Genomic DNA, 27818 nt, shown 5'->3' on the forward strand with positions numbered 1-27818 from the left:
TCCTGTATAATCGAAAACGCTATGAGTAACAGTGATGCGATATGTGCCACACGGATACGTGACGTACGCTTCTGTGAGGTTGTGTGAGGCAGCGGAGCCGGGACCGCGGTGGGCGATATCGCATCAGTGATCGGTAGGCAGTCGGTGGTATCGCCGGCGATCCCCACCAGACGAGATACAGTATGGTTGGTAACGTGGGGGATCGCTAGCGAGTGACCACTTGTGTTTATTATAGGTTTATTCTTTATTGCTGAACTTTCTGCACTAGTGTACACTAGTGACACCAAAGTGTTCTCTATTGCAGTGCAACGTGCACCAATCCGTTCTTCATTGCAGTGTAACTGTTCACGGCACTTGTTGCTCTTGAGCAAGAACAAGCAGTGCAGGGCAGTGCGAGAATCGGGTAAGTTGATAATGATGGAAAATTTAAAAAGTACACATAACCTATTATAAATATTAAAGTAACCTATTTAATATTAAAGTAATTAATAATTCTCTTAAAATTAAATTATAAGCACTGAAATTATACTAATAATCTGAATTTCAGAAAATCAAGCTATGATAGTACTAACTTTTATGGGAGAGTTTCAATTGCCTACATTCCCATTTGCTAACAGCTTTGTTTGCCTACAAGCATTTTGCCGACAGCTTCAATTGCCAACAGAGCGATTGCCTACAAGCATTATTGCGCACATTTAAAAATTAAAAATACAAACGTACGTTTGCACACAAGACATTATTGCACACATACACATTGCACACATGACATTATTGCGCACATACACATTGCACACATAATATTATTGCGCACATAAAATAAAAAAATCGTATTAACACTTTTCGCATAGAATATTATTGCCCACATACAGATTGCATACATGACTTTATTGCGCACATACACATAGCACACATGATCGTAAGGCACACACAAAATAAAGGAATCATAATAATACTTGCACACAGGATATTATTTCGCACATATACATTGCGCACATGACATTATTGCACACATACACATTGCACACACAATTGTAATGCACATATAAAATACGAAAATCATATTAACACTTTGTACACAGGATATTATTACGCACATGACATTATTGCGCACATACACATTGCACACATGACTCGTATTGCACATATACACATTGCACACATGACTTTATTGCGCACATACACATTGCACACATGATCGTAAAAAATACGCAAAATAAGAAAATGATATTAATACTTTGCACACAGGATATTATTGCGCATATGCACATTGCACGCATGACCGTATTGCGCACATACGTTGCACACATGACTTTATTGCACACATACACATCCCAAGGAGAATAGAAAGTCAATATGATGTCAAACTGATATTATTTTGACTTTTTGTTCTCCTTGGGATTGCACGCATGACTTTATTACACACATACACGTTGCACACACAATTGTAATGCACATATAAAATACGAAAATCATATTAACACTTTGTACACAGGATATTATTACGCACATGACATTATTGCGCACATACACATTGCACACATGACTCGTATTGCACATATACACATTGCACACATGACTTTATTGCGCACATACACATTGCACACATGATCGTAAAAAATACGCAAAATAAGAAAATGATATTAATACTTTGCACACAGGATATTATTGCGCATATGCACATTGCACGCATGACCGTATTGCGCACATACGTTGCACACATGACTTTATTGCACACATACACATCCCAAGGAGAATAGAAAGTCAATATGATGTCAAACTGATATTATTTTGACTTTTTGTTCTCCTTGGGATTGCACGCATGACTTTATTACACACATACACGTTGCACACAAGTATTACACACATAAAATAGAAAAAATCATAACTTTGACATCAGGAGCGATTTAAATCTACAGAAAGAAAGAGAGAAAGGGAGAGAGAGATCTATGCAACTGTTAATTCGATATCTTCTTTATCTGATGTAAAATTATACAGTATTTATATCGTTATGGCGCGAATACAGTAGGTATATTTTTTACGACATAGTGGACAATTATGATCTTGCAATCGTTTTTGGCATTCATTACAAATACACAAATGTCTACATGGAACAAATATGTACGCGGCAGTAGCATTCAAGCATGTGCAGCATGTACCATTGGCGCGATCGCGCTGGCTTGATGAGGTCTACAGGGTGATTCAAAATAACCTGATGTCCTTGCAATGCCATATTCTTGAGCGAATTCTGAGACAATTTTTCCTTTTACAAAATTTTGTCTGAAGCTTAGTTTTCGAGTTCTAATTGAAAATATTTTGCTACTTACGAGTCCGATACAACGGACAGGCAGGGACGGTGCAATGCGTCATGAGACGATAGTAAACACTTGACAGTCTCATTATACGTTGCGCGTCCCTGCCTGCCCGTTGTACCGAACTCGTAAGTTGCTACCTATTTTCAATTATAACTCGAAAACTAAGCTTCGGACAAAATTTTGTAAAAGGAAAAATCGTCTCAGAATTCGCTCAAGAATATGGCATTGCAAGGACATCAGGTTATTTTGAATCACCCTGTATATAGGTGCCCTTCCCCCCCCCCCCCTTAACGCAAATCGTAAAAACATTTATATATTCGGATTGTACATCGTTTGTACATGAATGTACTATGATTTTTATTGTTTGTACATTTTTCGTTAATTTTTAAAAAAATTACAATGTTTTTGTAACCGTGCCAATGATAATTAGCCCCCCCTATATCGCAATTACGTCACGTAAACTATAATTTATGAATTTATCGTGCTTAATCGTTTGTACGTCGTTTGTACATTATTAATAATCGGTTAAATTTATAATTCCAATATTTGTTTTTGTTTAAAACGCAAGATAAATAATTTTTATTTGAATATGGCGGGTATGGAATACGGAGCAGGTGCGCATGCGTGTACGTGTGTATGCGCGCAGTTGCGTGCATATGCGTGTGTGTGCGTGCGTGTGTGTGCTGCATGTGTTCGTGTAGGTGTGTATGCGAGTGGGTGGTGGGTGTGTACGTATGTGTATATACACAACCACACAGCATATACCCACACACCCACTCACACACACAGCATCCACATTAGTCCGGCATTATATCACGGCTATGCAGTGATGCGATATCTACTACCGGGCTCGCGGCTCTCGAGCCCCAACACAAGTAAGAAGCGCTTACGTCACGCGTCTGTGTGCGCTCGGCCGTTCGGCTATAGAGAGAGAGCGGACGTCTCTGTCTTGCTACCATCGAGCCGACGTAAACACATTGCGGACGGCAAATGCTCAGAAACAAGCGCTTTTAATCGAGTAAGGCGAGTGCCTAGCGGATTCGAAGTCCCGTATTCGAGACTTGATTTTCGCAACTTTTTTTTTTCTTTTTTCCACATTTGTTTCTAACAGTGTAAGTTAGTTAATAATGTTTTTTTGGCTAAAAAATATTATTTCGTATATTAATAATATATTTGCATATGTTAAACTAATAACTAATTATTTTAAAAAGAATACTAATTTGCTATTATAAATAGAAAAATGAAATCATTTTACAACATACATATTACAACAAAGTGCAATTTAACATGTGCAATTATTGTTAATAAATATAAAATAATATTTTTTAGCCAAAAGCATTATCTAATGATTCACTTGATGGTACAGTGCTAGAAACAAATATCGAAAAAGAAAAAAAAATGTTACAAAAGCAGTTTTCAAATACAAGATTTTCAATATTCCTGCCACTCGCCTTAATCGATTAGCCACGCTTGCTTCTTAACATTTATCTCTATCGAAAGATTACACACCTGGAAAATTTTTAACTATTTATTTTAAATTACTGCATATTAGCAAAAGTTACTGTACTGTGGAGATTAGTGGAGAAACGGTAACATACAATGCAGTCAAATACATCTTACAAATGCAGTCAAATAGATCGAAGATTTATTGCACTCTTGTTAGCATGTTAAAGTATGTGTAGCGTATTATTAGTTCATTAGTAATTTTAAGTGTTATTAATAGTGGTCTTCCACACCACCTTTGAGGTTCCACTAACTAGGCGCGTTCGATTTTTTTTAAGTGGACCGTTGCCTGGAGCCCTATCGTACCACTTTTTTAAAATTGAAATTCAAGATAAAAGTAATTATTATTGTTTTGATGTTGATGGACCATCATCTGCAATATGTAACGTTATATTTTTTTTTATTTTTTCAGGATTACTGGCGTACAGTGTCTTTGCCGACATCAAAGACAAATGCCTCTCATTAATGTCTATATTTAGCACTGTTTCCTTACGCGATTTTAATGCTGATTTTAAAACACAAAGAGCGTTAACATTGGTGACCGAAAGTTTGTTGCGTTTTTTGGTTTTTAAATCAGATAAAACTGAAAACATCCTTTCAGGATCTGCATTAGAATTAGGCAGTGTTTGAATAGCATTCACCAATGATTTCATATTAGGATATTTTATAGTGTTGTTACTTCGTAAAATTTTTTTCCACATATTATCAAAATTTAAATTAGAAAAATTTATTTTGTCTGTCTCAGTAAAATCTTCATGTAATTTTAACCATTCTTCCCGCAAACCGTTTTCGTCAAATCCGCCTATAGTTTTGGCAATAAAAGAAACATCGTTAAATGATATTTCTCTATCATTATCTGATAAAGCTACATTTGCTTTTAAAACTGTCAATGTGGACAAAAATTTGTCATTAATTGGTAATCTTTTACTAATTTCTTCAGCAGCGGTGACGTAAAATTGTAAACAATTTTCTCGTACATTTGTAATTACGTCGATGGTAGCAAGACAGAGACGTCCGCTCTCTCTCTATAGCCGAACGGCCGAGCGCACACAGACGCGTGACGTAAGCGCTTCTTACTTGTGTTGGGGCTCGAGAGCCGCGAGCCCGGTAGTAGATATCGCATCACTGCCTATGTCATCACAGCATAGCAAAAGTTAAAGACTTTTAACTCTAGCTCTAACTTATATCTCTAGACAAAAACTATTAATTTTTAAGCTTCGTTACCATTGAGACTTTCGATCAGAATCAATATTATCAAGTATAGAAAATCAGAAAGCTTGTCGACATTTTTTAGAATCTCCTAACATTGAAGAAATTGTCGATAATAATAATAATAATCAAATCAGTGATCAAAAATTAAGTGAGGAGAAAAAAAATGTAAAGAAAAAATGTAGTTATTATTACAAATCTGAACCAGATATTCGTCATCGTAACAATCGTATTAAAGATATTAAAAAATTAATGCTTTTAAAAAATGGTAATAACGTCAATCAACCGACTTTAATTGATAAACAACCCTATTTTGCAAGAAATACTTGTCCATTCGATTCTATAATACAAATCTATCAGTTCATATGCTACTATCCTCGATAATCGAAAATGCATGATAAAATCCAAATTATTATAATTATGAATAATATTTTCTATTTAATTATTTAGTTTGACACGTTCAATCCTTTGTATCATTTAAAAAATTGGATGTAATAATCGTAACTCATCAAAATTAAAAAAAAAAATAGTTACTAGGTTAGATTAGATTAAATTTCCAAAAAATTTTAATTTTATCAATATACATATAACAATAAATAATATACATTGTACATAAAATACATATCTTACCACCGTCATCGTCATCTAAAAGATGTATAAATGGTGGCATTAGATTCATATTTTCTTCATCCGAAGAATCTAATAATTTATTTAATATTACGCGGTGCGTCATGTTGATCACTGCACTAAAACGTTCTTTATACTTACTTACACTAACTTACACTAACTCCCCGCTTGCACTATTTCAATTCAGTTCAGTGCAGTGTGAACTCAGTACAGCAATAAAGAACAAACCTTATATTTATTGGGCGTTAAGCGCCCTTACGGACGGTTGTTCGATCCGTGGCGGCGAAAATAGTAATGAGGCATAACGCCTCGTTACAAAATCTTAAACATCGTTAATCTAGTACATCTAGTCGGATAATTAAAATTTGAATTTCTCGGAAATTAGGCGTTTCCGCATATTAACACTTTGGATTTCGACTACATTTAGTAAGTACTACGCGCCTGTAAAATTTCATCAAAATTAGACGGAGGTCGCATACGGAAGTCTTGCTAATTTTATACTGTAATTTTATACGGTATATCTGTATTTAAGAGCAAATCGATACCTGATGGTATCCTTATTATTATATAATGTACCATGCCTGAGTGTGCAAATTTGGAATAATTTAATTGCTCAACTTCAAATTCTTTTTATTTAAAAACTATTACAGCCTCGACATTTTGATACTAGGATTTTCATCTCAAAATGATCTGAGGAATATGCCATTTCAATACGATGCGTTTGATTTGAGACATTTTGTAGAAATATTAATATAACCAATATCTTATTACAATCAACAATATCTTATTATAATCAATTAAGATATTTTAACACAATCAATAAATTTTATAAAACTTCTAATAATTTTTATTAAATTTTTTAGTTAAAAATATAAAAACAGAGGGAGAGAGAGAGAGAGAGAGAAGAGAGAGAGAGAGAGAGAGAGAGAGAGAGAGAGAGAGAGAGAGAGATATCAAGCTAGGCAAGTTGCTCATGCTAATTATTCTAATTGAAACATTTACAATATACAATTACACATATTTATAATTCCTTTCCAATTTTCTACGGAATACATTATTTGTTAGCATATTTTTACAGTTTTACTCTATGACAATATTATATACATAATTATAACTATTGTATATTATAATTCATAATCAGTAAGAATGCGCGTCTGCAATTATATAATTACATAAATTTTTTTAATTTTTAAAGTAAATAAAATATCTACATTTTTATTGCCGAAATTTGGTGTTCTATTTTAAGAACACCTTGTATATGCATTTCTCAATGTTTTGGATAAAGTGGTTTGCTTGTGTCGAATGGCTGTTGCCCGTTTCTAAGGAAACGAGCTTCCTGCTTTGAAGTGTCAATAAGAACATGTATCTTGGCACGTAGTATATGTCTTTTGCTTAGGTATCGTACAGGAGAATCTTTTGTTTCATACAGTTATGTGAAAAATAGAAACGTATAAAAAAACAAGTGTTTTGCAAAATAAATTAGTTAAATTTTGCTCCTTATAAAATAATATTTTCAGTCGAAGAAAATCAACAATTAAAAATGAGTGAGATATCGCAAACTAAAGATACAGTATGTACGAACACGGTTGAGTATCATGTTATGGACATTTTAAATCCTGCATTGCATCATCACGATTTATTGCAAAGTTACGTGCGGACACGTGCGGAAATTGGTACTGATTCAAAACAAGATTGCGAAGAATTTGAAGAACCGATTAAAGAAACGCATTTGAACAAATACCTTACGATAGCAAAAAGTGATCATTGTAATGATCGTAATGACAATGCTCGCTATGATCACGATAAAAAAAAGAAGAATAACGATATGAAAGAAAAAGAGAAATTTGATACCACTATTGAGTCAGAAATGAAAATTCAGAAATCGAGAAGAAAATGACGCCAATATGATGGTGATAGTCATCGGCAGGAAGAGATATATACTGACAAAGATCGTGCCGCTGCTGTGAATATGGGTACCACGGACATAAAACAGTCTCTAAAAATGAAACAACGTCAAGATCGTAGTAAAAATCTACAAATTCCAGAAGAAACCGAGCCCGGAGCATTACTGACACTTGGTTTGCGCGAAATGCGCATTGGTGATGTTAATGTCGCTATTAACTGTATTAATAAGGTTTATTTTTTTGCATTACTTGAGATTATTTTACTAATTTCCTAATTATCATATAATCAAAGAAAATAATTCATATTATACATTTATAATTTGACATATGCATATGCATATACAAAAGATTTTTGTATTGTGCATGAATGAATCTAATTTTCTCAATATTTAATAAACTGAATCGATTGTAATGATTTATATATACCATAAAACTATAAAATTAACTTTTGCTGAAAAGCTTTTTTTTGTATTTTATCATGCATTTTTATTTTAGTTTTTATTATAATGATTTGTAATATAAAATATTTTCAATAACTTTATCTTAACGTTGAGTGGTAATGTATCATATATGTACAAAAAAAAAGTGCCAAACGTGGTAATGTATCATATATGTACACTTCTAAATAACTCCACTAATTTTCAACAGATTTGCACAAAACTTGATATCCTAAGGTTTTTTGGGCTGCTAAATTCGAATCTATTGTCAAAATTGCAAAATTTAAAATGGCGAATTCAATATGGCGACTGTTAATTGTTAAAACGACTAAAATATTGGAGTTAGGTGAAATATGTATAAGATCTTATTTGTAGAGCTTTTTATGAGCTTCATTTTTTGTTTGACAACTTTTTCCGTACAATAAATACTTTCTGAAGTAATTAACAAAAACAGTTTTATTTTTGAATCTTTGAAGGGGGCTGGGGGCGGAGGGGGCATTTGCGCCAAAAATCCATTTGAGAATATTATTTACTAGATAAAATAAGTATTTAGGCTGAATATAAGCCAAATCGGAGGTGATAGCTTTTCGGATGTCCACCCCCCTTTTTTGATCCACCTCTATTTTTGACTAGAAAGACGTAGTAAACATTTTTAAAAATCATTGTTCTTGTCTTGAAACGCCCTTTCAAATGATCCCCACTCGACCCATAGTGCCATTTAACATTTTCCACCCCTATTCTGCCCTCCCCCCCGCCTTCCAGGGCGTGGGGGGGGGGGATCCACACCCATTCCAAAAAGTTACTTTTTCAAAAACTTTAAATCCATGTTTCACCGTTTTTCGATATTTTAACTTTTGGCTTTTACCACTTTTGGCACAAATCTTTTGGAAAAGTCTACCACTCAACTGGTTAATATTTTAATACATATAACAATGAAAGCATAAATTGAACTGATAATACCAATTTTGACATTTACAATTTTACAAAATGCAATGGAATTTTTTGAAACAATTCTTTGTATGCTTTTATATTAATAAATTTTTCTCATTATATTATTCAAAAATGTTAAGGCAAAGTGGTAGATTTTGCACACGAAAATACTCAACCGAGAGTAGTTATAATTGATCTAGATACAAATATCTTCATATACAGCAGCGCTCAGAATTAGTTGCACATTTCGGGCCGATTTCCGAAACGACGTCTCTTGTTCCCCCACTACCGCCCGGCCGCTGGCGGCCAAGCCGCCGATAGCTCTGGCTCAGGAGCGTTTTATATTAGAAATAGGCTGGATTGTTTAGGCATCTTTCAGGAAATCGTAACATTTTCTTTACTACATAAATAATGTTTATTTTTATTAATACATTATATATTTAATTATTAATGAAAATAAACATTATTTATGTAGCAAAGAAAATATTACTATTTTCTGAGAGGTGCTTCAACAACCCAGCCTATTTTTTATATAAAACGCTCCTGCGCCAGAGCTATCGGCGGCTCGGCCGCCAGCGGCCGGGCGGTAGTGAGGCAACAGGAGGCGTCGTCTCGGGAATCGGCCCAAAATGTGCAACTAATTCCGAGCGCTGATATACACAGTGGTCCATTTTAATTAATTCATTAAAATATCTCAAAATCCTTAAGTTTAAGACAAAAAGTTTCAGACAAAAATTGCTCAGTTACTACGGGAAAAAAAGATGATGACCTTGGTTGACTTTAAGAAGATGTCTTTAAGATCAGGTCAGGGTCACCTAAATTTTTTTAAATTGAAACCCTCATTTTTTATTTTATATTGATGTAGCTGACTTCAAGACCTTTTCAAAACACTAATAAAGTATTTTTTCATTAAGTACTTTACGAGTTATGAGACTTGAAAGTAAACAAGTCAGCGTTTAGTCAACTCACTATCTTAAAGCAATTAAGTTTGAGATTAAGAGACGATGATGACCTTGTTTGACTTTGACATACTGTCCTCAAGCTAGGTCGAGGTCACCTTGAATTTTTTAAATATATTTTTTATTCTAATTCTACTTTCAGTGCTACCCAGGAACAACGGCGTGGACATAGTAGTTTTCTGTTCCCTTTGGAGTGCTCTATTAACGTGAGTTCCCCTTGCCTTTCATGATTTTTTCTAGATCTATTGCAGAAGATGTTCAAAGACATATCCATTTTCTCGAATACATAATTTAATACAATTCTCTGCTGAAAATGTCTGACAGTTTGTAATAACACATCCCGTAGTATGTTTATACTAGCTGCTCGAATTCTTTCAATCATGTTTTCTCTAGTTGTTGTTGGTTTCTGTTCATAGACAACATTCTTTAAATACTCTCACAAATAAAAGTCAAGTGAAGTCAAATCTAGCAATCGCGGGGGCCATGGTATGGGTCTATTTCGTCCAATCCATCTTCTATTAAAGTACCTTCTTAAATAATTTCTTACAATTCCTACATAATGTAGTCCCGCTTCATCCTGAATCCACATTCTTTGCCTTGTATGTAAATCAGCATCTTTAAGCAAAATTGGAAATTTATTTCTTAGAAACTTCAAAAAGTTTTCTTTATTAATATTTTCATTTAAAAAATACGGACCTATTAGGTAATCATTGATAATGCCACACCAAATACTCCAGCGACATTGAGCATCTATTTGCCTATATCAACGAAGATTAATATCTGACCAGAATGACAATTATGCTTGTTTATACTCTGTCCAGCGAGAGAAGAGCCCGCGGTTTGCACATAGAAGTGTAGCGGTCAAAGTGAGAAGAATGTTGGCATTGTACTGCACAAGCAGTTACAGTCCTGTGGAATGGGGGGCTTTCTAAGCGTCTCGTGAGGGGAGACCTGCGTGAAACGGACGATTTTTCCTTTCAATAGAAATATTTCAATAGATTTCCACTTAATAAATTTAAAAATAAAAAATTTATTTTTAATAAATTTTAATAAATTTTTTTATATTTTAATAAATAGGGAGAAGAACCCACTCATAATCGGATAGTGCCGCTCCTAACGCTCGGCGGCGCTGGGCCTAGCGACTGCGGCGCGTGCGGTAAGGAGAGGAAAGGAGGCGTATACCACGGAAATCGGCTGAAATGTTCGGACTAATTCCGAGCACTGTTTTATAGCTATCGTGACCCAATGACTACCGAATGTAATAATGAACGAGGATACTAATAAGATGAATATATTATTTTCGTCAAAAGCGTTTGTATACAAGTCGATAAAAGACAGTGATTGATAATGCCACACCAAACGCGCACACTTAAATGTCTTATGTCATTTAACATTATTACTACAAATTGTCAGACATTTCCAGCAGAGAATTGCATTATATATTCGAGAAAATAGAAATGTCTTTGAACATCTTCAGCAATAGATCTAAAAAAAATCGTGAGAGACAAGGGAAACTCACGTTAATAAAGTAAGCCAAAGGGAACAGAAAACTACTACTACATCAACGCCGTTGTTCCTGAGTAGCGCTGAAAGTAGAATAAAACATGTATTTAAAAAGTTCTAGGTGACCTTGATCTAGCTTAAGGCATGTCAAAGTCAACCAAGGTATCATCGTCTCTCCATCTCAAACTTAATTGCTTTAAAATAGTGGGTTGATTAAACGTTGACCTGTTCACTTTCAAGCCTCATAACTCCTCTAGAGTACTTAATGTAAAAATACTTAATTATAATGTTTTGAAACAATCTTGAAGCTACATAAATATGAAATAAAAAATGAAGGTTACAATTTAAAAAATTTTTAGGTGACCTTGATCTGACCTTAAAGACATCTTCTTAAGGTCAATCAAGGCCACCATCTTTTTCCCCATAGTAACTGAGCAACTTTTGTCTGAAACATTTTTGTCTTAAACTAAAGGATTTTGAGATATTCTAGTGGATTAATTAAAATATACCACATATATACAGGGTGCCAAAAGTTCCGGACCGATAAAATATCTCAAAAACAAAACATTTGAGAAAAAAATGTTTTATACAAAAGTTGTAAGATTTTAAGTGGCATTAGACAGAAATATCAGTGTGATCTTGGCACAGTATATACAGTAACGCCATTCTCCTTATTTTATGAAGCCAAGCTGTCCACGGTCATGCGGGAAATTGGGCATGTGACGATAACGCCCTCTGAACCATTTAAAATGGGTCGTCGTAAATACTAATCTTTATATTATGCTCAATTTAATAAAAATAATATTTATACATAATAACAATTGTAGTAAAAATTGTAATAAAAATATTTCTTAGAATGTTGGAACAAAATTTCAATAATTAATCCCTTTATAGAATAGGTAAATGAGATAAATAATTTTTTTATTTTATATTAATAAAGTCCTTCTTAGACTATAATTCACAATAAATCTCGAAACAAGAAATTATTATAATTTTACTGTATTATACATGTAATACAGAGAAATACAACAATATAAAATATTCTCAGAATTAAAATAGTATGTATGTAAAAAAATACATGTTATATACAATATATAATTTTATAAACATATTAATATATATATATATATATATATATATATATATATATATATATATATATTTATTTATTTATTTATATAAAACTTAAACGCGTCACTTATTTCTTTTTTTTTCTGCTTATTGTGTAAATTGCAATAAAATTATTTTCCGAGAAATGTTAGTCTTAGGTTCCCGAAAATATTAATACAGCCCTAGTGTAGAGGGCACTGCCGTCACTTGCCCTTAGCTGAGCATGGCTTCACTAACATCAAAGGTGCCGACACAGAGTGGCGTTACTGTATATACTGTGACCTTGGCTAGCGCTATTAAGGTCACGTAAAAATCACTTTAAAATTTTCAAATAAAAACCCCTATTTTTTATTGTATTTTCTTGTAGTCCATCTCGACAGCTTTTCAAAACACTATAATAAAGTTATTTTTCAAATTCAAAAAGTATGTAATAAAAGTATGTAAATTTCAAAAGTATTTTCCGAATTATGAGGCTTAAATCATACAGTATACTGATATTTCCGTCTAATGCTCCACTTAAAATCCTACAACTTTTGTATGAAAAATTTCTTTCGGAAATGTGTAGTTTCCGAAATATTAAGGGGTTTCGGTACTTTTCGGACACCTAATATATAAAAATATATAATATTTAATGTTTAATGTACTGTACAATAGAAAAATAATGGAATAAAAAAATTTGTCTCTCTCTAAAAACACACACGATAAAACGCTGGGTAAAAAGGTTAATTATTGCTTCTTTTTCTTTAATGTAAAGGAATTGTTTCAATGTTAATTGATATTATTTTCTATTTGTCAGTAAAAGTCTTTATTATCAATATGATTCTAAAACAATTGCCAAATAAGAAAAGCCAGAAGCGATCTATCGTGAGCTCACAATTTAAAAAAAAGAAAAGTCAGAGGCAATCAAACATGAGCTGACAATTTTTAATAAAAATAGCCAGAGGCGATCTACCGTGTGCTAGCAAAATTTAATACATATATACAGGGTGTCCCATTTTAATTGACCACTTCTGTTAACTTCGCAGGAAATGGTCAGATAAAAAAATATTCTGCACAATGCCAATTGATTCGTCTCATTATTTTGTGCATAAAAGTATTAAGATAAGATTCCCGAAAACTGAATGTTTTACAAGATATTTTGTATTTTATGTCAAAATACTGTAACTTTGAAGCCTCATAACTCGAAAAGTACTTAATGAAAAATAACTTCATTATAGTGTTTCGAAAAGCACTTGACACCAGCTATTAGATTCTGGAATCAAAAATAGGATGTTCTATTTAAAAAAACAAAGTTGACCTCCATATGACCTTGGCACGTACACCCTAGGTTAAACGAATGTCACCATCAAATGTCCCCCTCCAAACCCAACAACTTTTGTAGAGAATATTTTTTTATTTGATCATTTCCTGCGAAGTTAACAGGGGTAGTCAATTAAAATGGGACCCTGTATGGTCAGAGGCAATCTAATCTAACGTCAGCTGACAATTTGTAATAAATATTGTCAGAGGTGATTTATCTGTGGGCTGACAATTTGTAATAAATATTGTGAGAAGCGATCTATTGTGAGCTGGTTAATTTTTATAAATGAAGTCAATGAAGAGGTGATGTATCGTAGGCTTACAATTTTTAATAAATATAATCAGAAGCGAGATCGAACGTCAGTTGACAATTTAGAAAAAGAAAAGTCAGAGGCGATCAAACGTGAGATGACAATTTTTAATAAATATAGCCAGAGGCGATCTACCGTGAGCTGGCAAATTAGAATAAATATTGTCAAAGGCAATTTATCTGTAGTCTGACAATTTGTAATATTGTCAGAGGCAATCTATCTTGAATTAACAATTTTAATAAATAATACCAGAGACAATCTAACGTGGACTGGCAATTTTTAAGAAATACGTATTTCTTTTTATTGGTAATCTACTACACATATGGTCTATTTATGTTTTATCGGATAATTTGTAAAGTTCGCACTCTTTTCCTCGACTAAAATTCTATTGTATGAATGTATGATATATTACATACACACGAGACGAAATAGGCTTATACAAGATGTTTAATAGATATAAATTAAATGTGATAAAATATTTTATTTGAGAAATGTATATTTAATACTATACGTATATATTTAATTGAGAAAATGTTATATGCTTTCCTTATTGTTACTCTTATGTAATAAATACAAAATAAATAAATTAATTAATTAATCAATATATGTATACATATACGTACATATTGAATATTTAATTATCTTTATTTTATATTTTATACTATGACTGAAATTATATATATTCATTATTTGAGTTATTATCGTATGAAACACAAAATAAAGATAATAGTATATTCAATTGCGACGTAACTAGCCTCGGAATCGCTAAGTCCGAGGGAGTACGCCTAATTAAACGACAGAGACGATAACCCTTTTCACTAGAGGAGTCCAGTGGCCAAAATGGCAATAGCGGTAACTTAAGGATACGGTAATCAGAACGATAACTTAGGTGTGCGGTAGTCAAAACGGTGACTTTATCAAAAGTGAATTCGATATGGATTGATGGACGCCAGGCGCGATTTTTTGCGCCGCATTAACGGTATCATCTGATATATTTATTACCCGGCAGCTCCTCGCTCAGTATTTGGCAGAGGGGCGCGGTTCTTAGTTACTATAGTGTAGATTCTGGAGAGGAGATGGTATAAAAAATAACACAGATTTAAATTAATTAACAATGATATATTGCAACATATAAAGAGGATGAACAGATACAGAGTTAATAATGTGATCGTAGCGAATATGACAATATGAAGTATTTCGGTGAGAACAATGATAATGAAATTGTAAATCGAGTAAGACTCGGAACCAGAATCTAAGAAATTTTACATGCACAATGCCATCGGCAAAAGAAAAAGATTGGGTTATATAAAATATGGTGTCGGATCGAGAATTACATATACTCGGTAGAATCAATAGCGGATGCGCTCTAGTTTCGGTAAAAATACTATTTAGACGGAGAAATATGTCTCGCTAATTTTTCGATAGCGGAATTACAACAAGACGTGAGCGACAAGATTTGATAGAGTGGTAACTCACTCGAATAATCGTGCACACTTGAGCGTGCCACAAACGGTGGCTCGCTCAAGAATAGTATCGGTACTCGATACCCGGTATCCAACGACACACGAATGACTTAGGCGAAAGCCAAACAAACATAAATTTGAATATTCAAAGAAAACGGTAACGATGACTTTATGATAGCCTACTGATATGCATACGCGATAATTTCATGAATTTGACTCTTTTCTCGTGGAGATGCAATTTTCACAGTAACAGCTATCTCGCCGAGAACGACCTCACGCAAATTCCGTTAACAATTGACACGATAACTCTAATTAATGCAATACTTTGTAATCACTAGGACAATTCCAAACATTTCCCACATAATTACTGGACGAAAACGATACAATACGGTATGATACCTTACGATACGGTACATGCGTTAGTTTTAGCGACTGTCGGTGACAACTTTCCCGAGAGGGATTTTATCGCGATAACTCGGAGTCGGCTGGTTTCGCGGTAACGGTAACTGTAGTGCTCAACACTCAGAATGCAATCGATATCAATTACGGTACTCAGCAACAAGAAATCAAAAAGGGTGCATTCGTTTATGCAGTTACTGCCGCAGATGTCGTTCGTTTACTCCGCCTGCGAAAACGACTGCAGCGCAGTTTATCGTTCGTTTACGCAGGGATGTATCTCATCTGCGCAAGTACTTCGGAGGTCCTGCTCTGGATGCTCTGCTTGCAGTACTGCGTAAACAAATACACCCATTGCAAATCTAGCTTAATTATCCGCATCCACATTGATTAATTAAAATGTGAAAATAAATTTTATTAAAGTAAAAAAGCAAAAAGGGGTAGAACAACTCCCCGAGTAGAAAATGAAATACGGCCCTAGTATAGGCCTGTTAGCTTTTGCCTTATTGCTTCATCAGGCTCTATTAAGGCAGCCTGATAAGGCGCCTGATCCAAAATGTAACAATACGTTCTATATGGTCCTGATCAGGCATTTATAAGGCCCCAATAAGGGCCTGTGAAGGAAAAGGAGAAGAAGGTTAAAGAATTGATTTTTAGACTTTTTTTATTTACATAAAATATTTATTTATTTATATAATATATAAAATGTGTGTAAGTTTCAAAATCATAAACAAGTATTATTGACACACATATGATAAAAAAAATGTATTAAATATGTAGGATAAGAAAATAGACCGCAATGTATGTGTATAAGTGTGATGTAAAAGCGAGAGAGAAAAGAGAGAAATGGCGTCCGACAGAGAAAATCGGCGGCATATCAAAAAGGTAGCGGCATCGTGCGAAAGACGCAGCGGTGTCGCGCAGTAGAGATAGCGGCTTTCTTTTAGATTATTCGGCGTTTTTTGAAAGCGGCACTTTTGAGGAACCCTTCCTAAGCAACTTTGATTGTTTATAAAAACAAGTAGCGTAGTGTGTGTAGTTTAGTGTCGTCGGTGTATCCCTATAAATTCGGGATACCACGAGCTCAAAAAGTTCAGTTTGATGATCGTCGCCAACGAGAAAAGTAACGAGAAAGAGTTAAGAGTAAAGAATTAAGAGTTGTGCGCTAAGAGTTGTGCGTACAAAATAATATTTAAGAGTTGTGCGAGCGAACAGTCTTGCGAGTTCTGTGTGAGCGAGCAAATGACTGGCCTTATATTTATCAATTGTACCCATTATATTTTACTAAACTAAATATATACATTCTTATAACCTACATAATATTTGGGGGCTCAAGCCGGGATAAGGCCAGCTCAGTCAAAGAGTAGTGAACGTTGAGAGTGACAAGAAGTATTACTGCGAGACATTGTGAGATACTAAGGTCGATATTGAAATATCGTTTGTCTCGACGATATGAGTGCTAGACATGCAAGTGATTTGACGGTGGTAGAGTTAAAAAAGGAACTGAGAAAGCTAGGACTGTCTTGCACGGGCAGCAAAAATGAGTTAATAGTGCGCCTAAATGAGTCAGTTCCCTCCGGTGTATGGATCAAGAAACTACCAGAAATGCAAACGGCGAAAAACACAGAGGAAGCTACTGACACAAGGGCAGACGAAGGAAGTATCCACGGGTCCGAAGCGCGACCAGAATATCAACCTCGAGATGCACGTATGCTCGAGATGGAACTAGAGATATTGAGACGAGAAGTTGAATTGCTGAAGACTCACGCAAGGACGACCGTTCATGTGCTGGACGTACGCGCGGACACAGAGACCAGATTGATGCAACCTAAGATTAATATGAGCGCCATAGCCGAGCTTCTTGCTATATTTAATGGTGCAACGGATAATTTTGAGACATGGGTAAGCCAATTAAGACTGCTGAAGCGGACTTACCGATTGGATGACGAACACACGAGGATACTGATTGGCATGCGATTACGAGGAAAGGCATTGGAATGGCTACATTCAAAACCTGAGTTTGTTGAAATATCTGTAGAGGCTTTGCTCATTGAGCTCAGAACTATGTTTGACCACAGACCTAGCAAGGTAATGCTGCGTAAAAAGTTCGAGGAGCGCGTGTGGAGAAAAAGTGAAACATTTAGTGATTACATGCATCAGAAGGTCATTCTTGGGAACCGCGTGCCGGTCGAAGACGAAGAGCTTATTGAATATATTATTGACGGCATCCCTGATCGCGTATTGAGAGATCAGGCGCGAATTAGTGGTCTTAAAACGAAGGCGTCACTAATGGAATCGTTTGAGCGAATTACGCTATGGGACAGGAAACATGCAGCGACAAAGAGCGGCGAGGAGAGATCACGACCAACAACGGACAAGGGTAACGAGAACGGAAAGAATGAGCAGAAGAGGAATTGCTTCAACTGCGGCCTGTCAGATCATTTCAGTAAAGACTGTCCGACGAAGGAGAGCGGCCGGAAGTGCTTCAAGTGTAACGAGCGTGGACATATCGCGGCGAAATGTCCTGGAAAGCGAGCGGATGTAAAGGAAAGTTATATCACGACGCAGGTAACACAGACAAAATGTAATAAAGAAGTCGCGGTAAACGGTCATAATGTTGTTGCGTTGATTGATATCGGAAGCGATTTATGTCTTATGCGTGCAGATCAATATTTTAGCATAGAATCACCCCCGTTAGAACGAAGAGAAACGCGATTCCGTGGCATAGGATTGAGGGAAAACATAGCGCTCGGAGAATTTTGTGCAAAATTGACGGTTGACGGAAATTCTTACCCCATTCTTATTCGCGTTGTTGCTAATGATATAGTAGTAGTAGTAGTTTGTTTATTGATCCCCTTAGGGTTACAATTTTCTCTCTCATTTCCGTTTCTCGCCATACATTTCTTTCTTATATAATAACCTTATTCTATACTTAATCTCTACTTATTCTATCCTTATCCTAACTTAACCTATCCGCTTATGGAGCAGGAGCGTGAGCCTTATGTGCTCACCCTCTTCCTCCCCTCATCCTATATACACACACACCTCGCTCGCTAAAGGGACTTCCGTTTCCATTGCTTTCCTTCCATCTTATATGTGTTAATACTTTTTACTTTGCCCCTTCTTTCATTCTCTCTCTCTCTCTCTCTCTCTCTCTCTCTCTCTCTCTCTCTCTCTCTCTCTCTCTCTCTCTCTCTCTCTCTCTCTCTCTCTCTCTCTCTCTCTCTCTCTCTCTCTCTCTCTCTCTCTCTCTCTCTCTCTCTCTCTCTCTCTCTCTCTCTCTCTCTCTCTCTCTCTCTCTCTCTCTCTCTCTCTCTCTCTCTCTCTCTCTCTCTCTCTCTCTCTCTCTCTCTCTCTCTCTCTCTCTCTCTCTCTCTCTCTCTCTCTCTCTCACTCTCACTCTCTCTCGCTCTTTCTCACTCACCCACTCTCTCTTCCTCCTCCTCACCTAGAATCCAGCCTATCGCCTCTTGCCAACTCCCTCCTCCCTCCTTCCACTTTCTACATACCTCCCACCATACGTGTTCCCATGTTTCCTTTTCTCCTCCACATAGTCTGCACTTCCTTTTCTCCTCTTCCTCCCAATACCTTCCCTCTCTTATTTTATTTCCCAACCTAAATCTCGCTACCCTTTTTCATCTGCTTTCCCCTCATCCTTTTTTTAAGTATCCCGGTATTCCCTCCCCTTTTACTTCTCTATACCATCTGTTAAATCTAGATTCTTTTATCCTTTCCCATCTTTCCTTCCTCTGTTTCTCCCTGTCCTTCCTCTCTAACTCTCCATACCACTCCTCTCCTTCCTCTCTCTTTCTTTCCACCTCCTCGATTGTTATATCCCTCTCTTTGAAGGATTTCTTTCTCTCCTCCTCCCAATCTGATCTTACTTTCCCTTCCTTAAATCTTTCCTTCATCTCCTCCCTACATTCCCTCGCTATTTCACTCCCTCCCCCCTCTTCTAGCCTTTTCTCAAACCCCCATGCTCTCCTGCCCGCTCTTCCCCTCATCTTCTCCCTTTGCAACTCTTCTCTTACTAAATATCCTGGTGTCCTTGCTTTTACCCCCAATACCCATCTCAAATATCTCTCTTCTATTCGTTCCATTTCCTCCCTTTCCTTCCATCCCCATATCTCTACCCCATATCCTATTACCGTCCAAACCAATTTGTCAAACATCCATATCCTTCTCCCCCAGTCCCTCCCAAATCTTCTTTTCCCTATCCCCTATACCTACCCCATCACCGCTGTCGCTTTCTTCGCCCTCTCCCTGATTTGCGCCTCCTGTCCTCCGTTCCTTTGTATTTTATACCCCAAGTAACTAAATTCTTTTACCTCCTCAATTGCCTTCCCTTTCCATTTCCATATCTTATTTTTCTATCTTCCTCCTCTCTTCCCAAATCTCATTATCTTCGTTTTTTCGGTGTTTAATTCTAATTTTTTCCTCTCTAGGTATCTCTCTAGTCTCTTCATCATGCCCCTCATCTCCTCCTCCTCCTCCGCCACCAACACCATGTCGTCTGCATACGCTAATGAGTATATCCTATTCCCTCCTATTTTAACTCCCCCCCGTTTCACCTTTCCCATTTCCTCCTCTATATCCGCTAACATTATATTAAATAATAATGGGCTTAATGGGCATCCCTGTCTCACTCCTCTCGCCGTCCAAAAATTTTCCCCCACCTCCCCTCCTACCCTTACTTTGCTTTTCGTTTCCAACACCTCTTCTACCCTCTCCACCAGTCCTTTTCTTACCTCTCTCTCTCTCATTGCCCCCACCAATACTCCCCTATCTACAGAATCAAACGCTGCCTTAAGATCTATAAATAATGCCGTCATTTTCCCTTTCTTTTTCCCTAACTGCCTGTTTACCAAGTAATTCATTATATAAATATTATCTAATGTCCCCATCCCTTTCCTGAAACCTGTCTGATTCTCCGGCACTATCTCCTTTTCCTCCACTTCCCTCCTCAACCTTTCTGCCAACGTTATCGCGTATATTTTATAACACGATGACATTAGTGTCACCCCTCTGTATTCTTCCACTCTCTCTCCATCCCCCTTCTTTACTATTGGCACCACTACTCCCTCCTTCCAGTTCTCCGGCCATCCTTCCCCTTTCCACACTCTGTTACACCATTTCCAAACCCACTCCTCCACTTCCTCCCCACCATATTTCCAAGCTTCTCCTGGTATCCCATCTGCCCCCATCGCCTTCCCATTTCTTAGCCTTTTTATCGCTTCCTTTATTTCCTTCCTGCTAATCTCTTCTTCCTCATCCCCCTCCTCTTTTTTCCTTCTTCCATTTCCTTTTACTACTTTCCTTTCTGCCCCCCCCCCCTAATAACCTCATAAAGTACTCCTTCCATTTCTCCATCCCTATCCCATCATTTATCCTTACCCTTCTTTTCCTCTCTCTATTTATTATTTCCCACACTTCACTTTCCCTTTTTACCTTCCTTGCTCTTTTTTCCCACTTTTCATTTTCTTCCTTCCTCTTCCTTTCACATAATTCCTTATATTCTTTTTTTTTTCTTTGTACTTCTTTCCTTCTCCCCCTTTACTTCTCCATCCTCTTAGTTCCCTTCTTACTTCCTTCTTCTTCTCTTCACAATCTCTGTCCCACCATCCTCCCTTCTTCCCCTCCTTTTTCCCTAATTCCCTCTCTACTTCCCTTATCGCCTTTTTTATCTCCCTCTCCATCCCTTCCCATTCTACTCCTATTTCTTTCTCCCCCAATTTTATCCCCTCCATCCTTTGTTTGAATTCTTTGCACCCCTCTTCATTCCACACTCCTCTCCATATTCTTCCTTCTCCCCTGCTCCCGTTCCTCCTCCCTTTTTTTCCTTGTCTCTCCCCCTTCACCCATACCTCCAATGGTTGATGGTCTGAGTCTATTCTGTCCCCTATTCTTAAACTTTTTATTTTTTCTCTCGTGTCCTCATCTGCTATTACATAATCTATCACCGTGTTCCCTTTTCCCCCTGTAAACGTGAACTCCTCTTCCTCCTCTCCCTCTGTGCATTCATTCAGTATTCCCCACCCTCTTTCCTCCAGGAACTCCACCATTACTCTTCCTTCTCTATTAATTTTCCCATCCTTTGATTTTCTTCTCCTTCCTTCCCCCCTCCCTATTCCATCCTCTTCCTCTTCTCCTATTTCTATACCTCCTCCCTCTACCCCCGTTCTTGCATTAAAATCCCCCCCAATTATTGTGTTTACCTCCATCTCCTTCTCCCCCACCCACTGTTCCATGCTCTGTAGCATCTCCTCCATATTTCCATTAACGTATACCCCCACTACCCTCCATTTCTGTTTCCCCTTTCTTATTCTTCCTATTATCAGCCCTTCTCTTTCCGTTTCTATTATTTTTCCTTTTTCCATCATCTCCTTTTTTATTCCCATTATCATTCCCCCCATCGCCCTTCCTTTTTTATTCTTCTTTTCGGCTACTTGTACTCCCCATTCGTAGCCTCTTGGTAACTTTTCTTTCACCACCCTCCACCCTTTCTTGTCCATCCATGTCTCTACTAGTATTATTACCTCCCAATTCTTTAATCCTTCCCAGAATTCTTTATCTTTATTTCTCACTCCTGCCACATTCCAGAACCCTATTCTCCACTCCTTCTCTTCCGCTTCCTCCCGCTTCCCCTTTTTACCCCTTTCCCTTCTTTCCTCTATCCTGTGCTCCCATCCTCCTCCCTCCTCCCTTTCCCCTGTCCTCCTACTTTTATGTTACCCTTTCCATCTCTTAATACCTGCTCCTCCTCATCCCACTTCCACCACTGTCCATCTATTCTTATTCTCCCATACCCTACCCATACATTTTTCCCCTTCCTTTCCTCTTCTCAGGCCCTCTCCTCTAATTTCCATCTCATTCTCCTTTCCTTCTATGTCCAGTCCTCTACTATCCTTTCTTTTCTACCCTTTAATGTCTTCTTCTTCTCCCATATCTCCCTTCTTTTCTCCTCATTCTCTATCCTTATCCCCACTATCTCTCTTCCTTTATCCCTGTCCTCCGCTATCTTCCATGTCTCCTCTATCTTTACCTCTGCTCCTATATCCTTCATTAACCCCTCTACCGCTTCCTTCCTTCTCCCTTTCTTCACCTCTATCCCTTTTATTACTAAATTCTTTCTCCTCTCCTCCCTCTCTTTCCTTTCCATTTTCTTTTCTATTTCTTTCAGTCTTAGTTTCATTTCTTCTCCTTCTCCCTTTTCTTCTTTCCTTTTCCCCTCCCTCTTCTTTTCTCCCTCTCCCTCCATCTTCTCTATTCTCCTCTCCAATCCCTTTATCTGCTTTTTCATCTCTTCTCTCTCCTCCTTTCATCCCTCCTCCCTCTCTCTAAACTCCTTTATTTCTCTTCTTATATCTTTTATACCCTCCTTCATTTCCTCTTTCATGTCTCATTTCCTCCTTCCAATCCTCCAGCCCTATTCTCATTACCTTCTTCATCACCTCCTCCATTTCCCCTTTCCATTTCCTTATCTCCTCCTCTCCCTTCTCTATCTCCCTCTGTTCTCCTTCTTTCTTTTCCTCTTTTTTTCCCGGTGATCTAATTGTTTTTTTACTTTTAATAAAAATCTCTTTCTCCTCCCCTTCCTCCTTTTCCCATGCCTCCTCCCTCTTCCTTTTCCACATTTCCTTTATACATCCATGACTCCCGCATCTTACTCTCCCCCTTCTCGCTTCTCTTATTCCTTCAGCCATTTCCCATTTCCTTTCCATCCTGCTGTGTCGCTACCAGTCCCCTACTCCTATTACTTTCTATTCTCTATACACTCTTTGCTCTCTTTTCTTATCCCGTTTGTGCCCGTCTCAATGTCCTATATTCTATGTCTGTCCTATGCCTGTCAACCCGTCGCCTTTTTCCTTGCCCTTTCCCTTTCTCCCTGCTCCGCCCCGTACTCCCCTCACTCACACACTCTCTCTCTCACCTCCACTCTCTCCTTCACTCACTCTCACCCCTCCTTCTGCTCTCCTCTCGCTTCTCACGTCACCCCAAAAACTTTGCTCTACTCCACGTGTCTCACTCTATCGCACCGGAAACGGAAGTCCTGCTAATGATATAATTAGTCATAAATTTCTTATCGGAACTGATTTTCTGAACACAATAGAGTTGCATATTAAAAACGGTGATATATTGATTAATCCTGTCAAGAATACGGTTGCTGATATTCATACGTTGCCCGAGATTTTTCAAATAGATTTGGGATACGAAGAGAAGAAAGACGAAGTAGATTTAACGTATATTTCGAATGACGCGCACCGGTCGATCCTTGAAAACATTATAAGCAATTACAAACCCGTCAAGACTTAAGAGACTAGTGTTGAAATGTCAATTATTTTAAAAGATGAGGGACCCGTGTATCAGAGGGCTCGACGACTATCTGTAGAAGAGAGAGAAAAAATAAATAAAATTATTAGTGAATGGATTCAAGACGGTGTTGTGCGACCCTCTTTATCCGATTACGCGAGTCCTGTGGTTCTAACCGCAAAGAAAGATGGAAGTACTAGATTATGCGTAGATTATCGACAACTTAATAAAAAGATCATATCCCCTTCCGCTTATAGAGGATCAGTTAGATCGTTTGCAGAATATGAAATATTTTAGTACGTTGGATTTGAAAAACGGATTTTTCCACGTACCGATAAATAAAGATAGTCAGAAATACACAGCGTTTATAGTACCAGATGGACAGTACGAATTTCTTAGAGTGCCGTTCGGGCTTTGCAACTCACCGTCAGTTTTCTAGCGATTCATAAATGCGACTTTTAAAAACGCAATACACGACGGAATAGTGTTAACTTATCTAGACGATTTAATAATTCCTTCTGTAGACGAAATTACCGGAATAAGAAATCTTGAAGTCATATTAAAAATCGCAAGTGAGGCGGGGCTAAATATCAATTGGAAGAAGTGCCATTTTTTACGAGCTAGGATAGAATTCCTTGGCCACATAATAGAAGACGGTCGAGTGTATCCATCTATGCAAAAAACCGAAGCAATACGTAAATTTCCGGAACCGAGTAGTGTTAAACAAGTACAGAGCTTTCTTGGACTAAGCGGTTATTTTAGAAAATTTGTGCCAAAATATTCGATCATAGCGCGACCGTTGACTAACCTGTTAAAATCAAATACGAAGTTTCGTTTTGAAGAAAATGAAAAAAGAGCATTTATTTGTCTAAAAGATATTTTGTGCGATAAACCTGTATTACGATTGTATAGAGTAAACGCTGCGACAGAATTGCATACGGACGCGTCAATCGATGGCTATGGTGCAATTCTTTTACAAAAAAGCGATGAAGATTGCGCGTTTCATCCTACTTATTACTCAAGCGGTAAGACTACACCTACAGAGCGTTGATACACCAGTTACGAACTAGAAGTACTCGCTATAATTAAAGCTCTAGTAAAATTTCGAGTCTATTTGCTAGGAATCCATTTTAAAATCGTAACAGATTGTCACGCTTTTACGCTAACAATGAGTAAAAAAGATTTGTGTGTGCATGTGGCCCGCTGGGCGTTACTTTTAGAAGAATTCGATTATGTTATCGAACACAGACCTGGTAAAAATATGATGCACGTGGACGCATTAAGTCGTAATCCCCTTCCGATTTGTATGCTCATAGATGAACGCGATAGTCTAACTGTAAAATTCAAACAGGCGCAACAAGACGATAGCCGCGTAAAGAAAGTATTCGATACAGTAAAAGAAGGAAATATGGATGGTTACATAATAAGAAACGATTTATTATTTAAAATACATAACGAAGATATATTACTGGTCGTTCCGAAATCAATGTGTACTCAAGTTATTAAGCGAACGCATGATCAAGGTCATTTCTCAGTAGCAAAGACAAAAGCGCTCCTGCGCAGAGATTATTTTATATCTAATGCAAAACCTAGAATCGAAAAAGTGATACGAAATTGCGTAACTTGTATTTTGGCCGAAAAAAAGCAAGGCAAGCAAGAAGGATACTTGCACATGATAGAAAAAGGGGAATTACCACTTGATACGTTTCATGTTGACCATTTAGGACCGTTACCTACCACGCGAAAGAGTTATAAATATATCTTTGCAGTAGTCGATGCTTTTACTAAGTTCGTGTGGCTATACGCCACGAAAACCACGAATGCGACCGAAGTTGTAGATAGACTTAAGAAACAATCATTTATTTTTGGTAATCCGAGACGTGTAATATCAGACCGCGGCACTGCCTTCACATCCAAAGAGTTTGCAGATTACTGTGCGACAGAGAATATAAAGCATGTGTTGACCACGACTGGAGTTCCTCGCGCTAATGGCCAAATCGAGCGTGTAAATAGAGTTTTGATTTCGTTGCTAACTAAACTTTCAGATCCTAAGAAAGAAGAGTGGTTTAAACATCTCAATTTAGCTCAGCTGTATTTAAATTGTGCGACACATAGAAGTACTGGCACCACTCCTTTCCGATTATTATTTGGAATACATGCGCGCACGCGAGAATCCTAAAATTTTAGAATTACTACAAAAAGAGTGGATTGATGATTTCCAAAACGATCGAAATGAATTACGCGAGCAAGCGAGAAAATGTATTGCAAAAATCCAGCACGAAAATAGAAAAACTTCTGCAAAAAGACAAAAAGCGGCGAGACAATATAGTGAAAATGATTTAGTAGCGATTAAGCGTACACAATTAGGCCCTGGCTTAAAACTAGCTAATAAGTATCTTAGCCCGTACACTGTAACAAAGGTGCTGCGAAACGATCGTTATATTGTGCAGGAAGTAGGCGAACATGAGGGACCGTTAAAAACATCTACATCTGTCGATCACATGAAGCCGTGGATAGATTTATCGAGCGATGATTCGGAAGACGAATTCGAAGACGAATTCAAAGACGAGTTCGAAGACGAGTGCGAAGACGAGGACATTCGAGGGAGAATGCCCTTGCAGAATGGCCGAATGTAGGATAAAAAAATAGACCGCAATGTATGTGTATAAGTGTGATGTAAGAGCGAGAGAGAAAAGAGAGAGAAATTAAGAAAAGAGAGAAATGGCGTCCGACAGAGAAAATCGGCGGCATATCAAAAAGGTAGCAGCATCGTGCGAAAGACGCAGCGGTGTCGCGCAGTAGAGATAGCGGCTTTCTTTTAAATTATTCGGCGTCTTTTGAAAGCGGCACTTTTGAGGAACCCTTCCTAAGCAACTTTGATTGTTTATAAAAACAAGTAGCGTAGTGTGTGTAGTTTAGTGTCGTCGGTATATCCCTATAAATTCGGGATACCACGAGCTCAGAAAGTTCAGTTTGATGATCGTCGCCAACGAGAAAAGTAACGAGAAAGAGTTAAGAGTAAAGAATTAAGAGTTGTGCGCTAAGAGTTGTGCGTACAAAATAATATTTAAAAGTTGTGCGAGCGAACAGTCTTGCGAGTTCTGTGTGAGCGAGCAAATGACTGGCCTTATATTTATTAATTGTACCCATTATATTTTACTAAACTAAATATATACATACTTATAACCTACAAATATAATATATATAACATATATTAACTGTATGATATATAAGCGGCAATATACGTTAACAAAAATAACCAAAGAAAATTAACAAAAAAAACATAATATTTAAATAAAAAAATATAAAGTTCTTACTTTTTGAACATATTGCTTTGTCCAATTTATTAAAAGTATTTATATTTATTAAAAGTATATTTAAAAAATATTTAAAAAATTTTAAATATATCTAATTTTATATTAAAAATATAAAAATAATCCAAAATAAAAATATAAAAATAATTTAGCAACAATTACTAACTAAAAAAAAAATTATCGAAATTTAAATATAATAAAAAATAAAATAAAAATTTGGACAATAAAATA

General features: G+C 36.7%; 1 protein-coding gene across 2 annotated transcripts in view; it reads left to right on the forward strand.

The window, feature by feature from the left end:
• The window catches only part of LOC105667693 (outer dynein arm-docking complex subunit 4), a 73278-nt gene that overhangs the window by 37856 nt on the left and 7604 nt on the right, over nucleotides 1-27818 (forward strand). Inside the window, exon 1 of one of the 2 annotated variants that reach the window (XM_067358011.1) lies at nucleotides 7474-7785. The exons of the other annotated variant lie outside the window; for it this stretch is intronic. Within the exon in view, the coding sequence (XP_067214112.1) occupies nucleotides 7621-7785 (165 nt within the window). The 5' untranslated portion in view covers nucleotides 7474-7620. Of the gene's footprint in view, nucleotides 1-7473; nucleotides 7786-27818 lie in introns of those variants that run through there. 2 annotated transcript variants of the gene reach the window in all.

This window comes from Linepithema humile, chromosome 6, assembly GCF_040581485.1.
Source record: "Linepithema humile isolate Giens D197 chromosome 6, Lhum_UNIL_v1.0, whole genome shotgun sequence".
NCBI classification, from domain to species: domain Eukaryota; kingdom Metazoa; phylum Arthropoda; class Insecta; order Hymenoptera; family Formicidae; genus Linepithema; species Linepithema humile.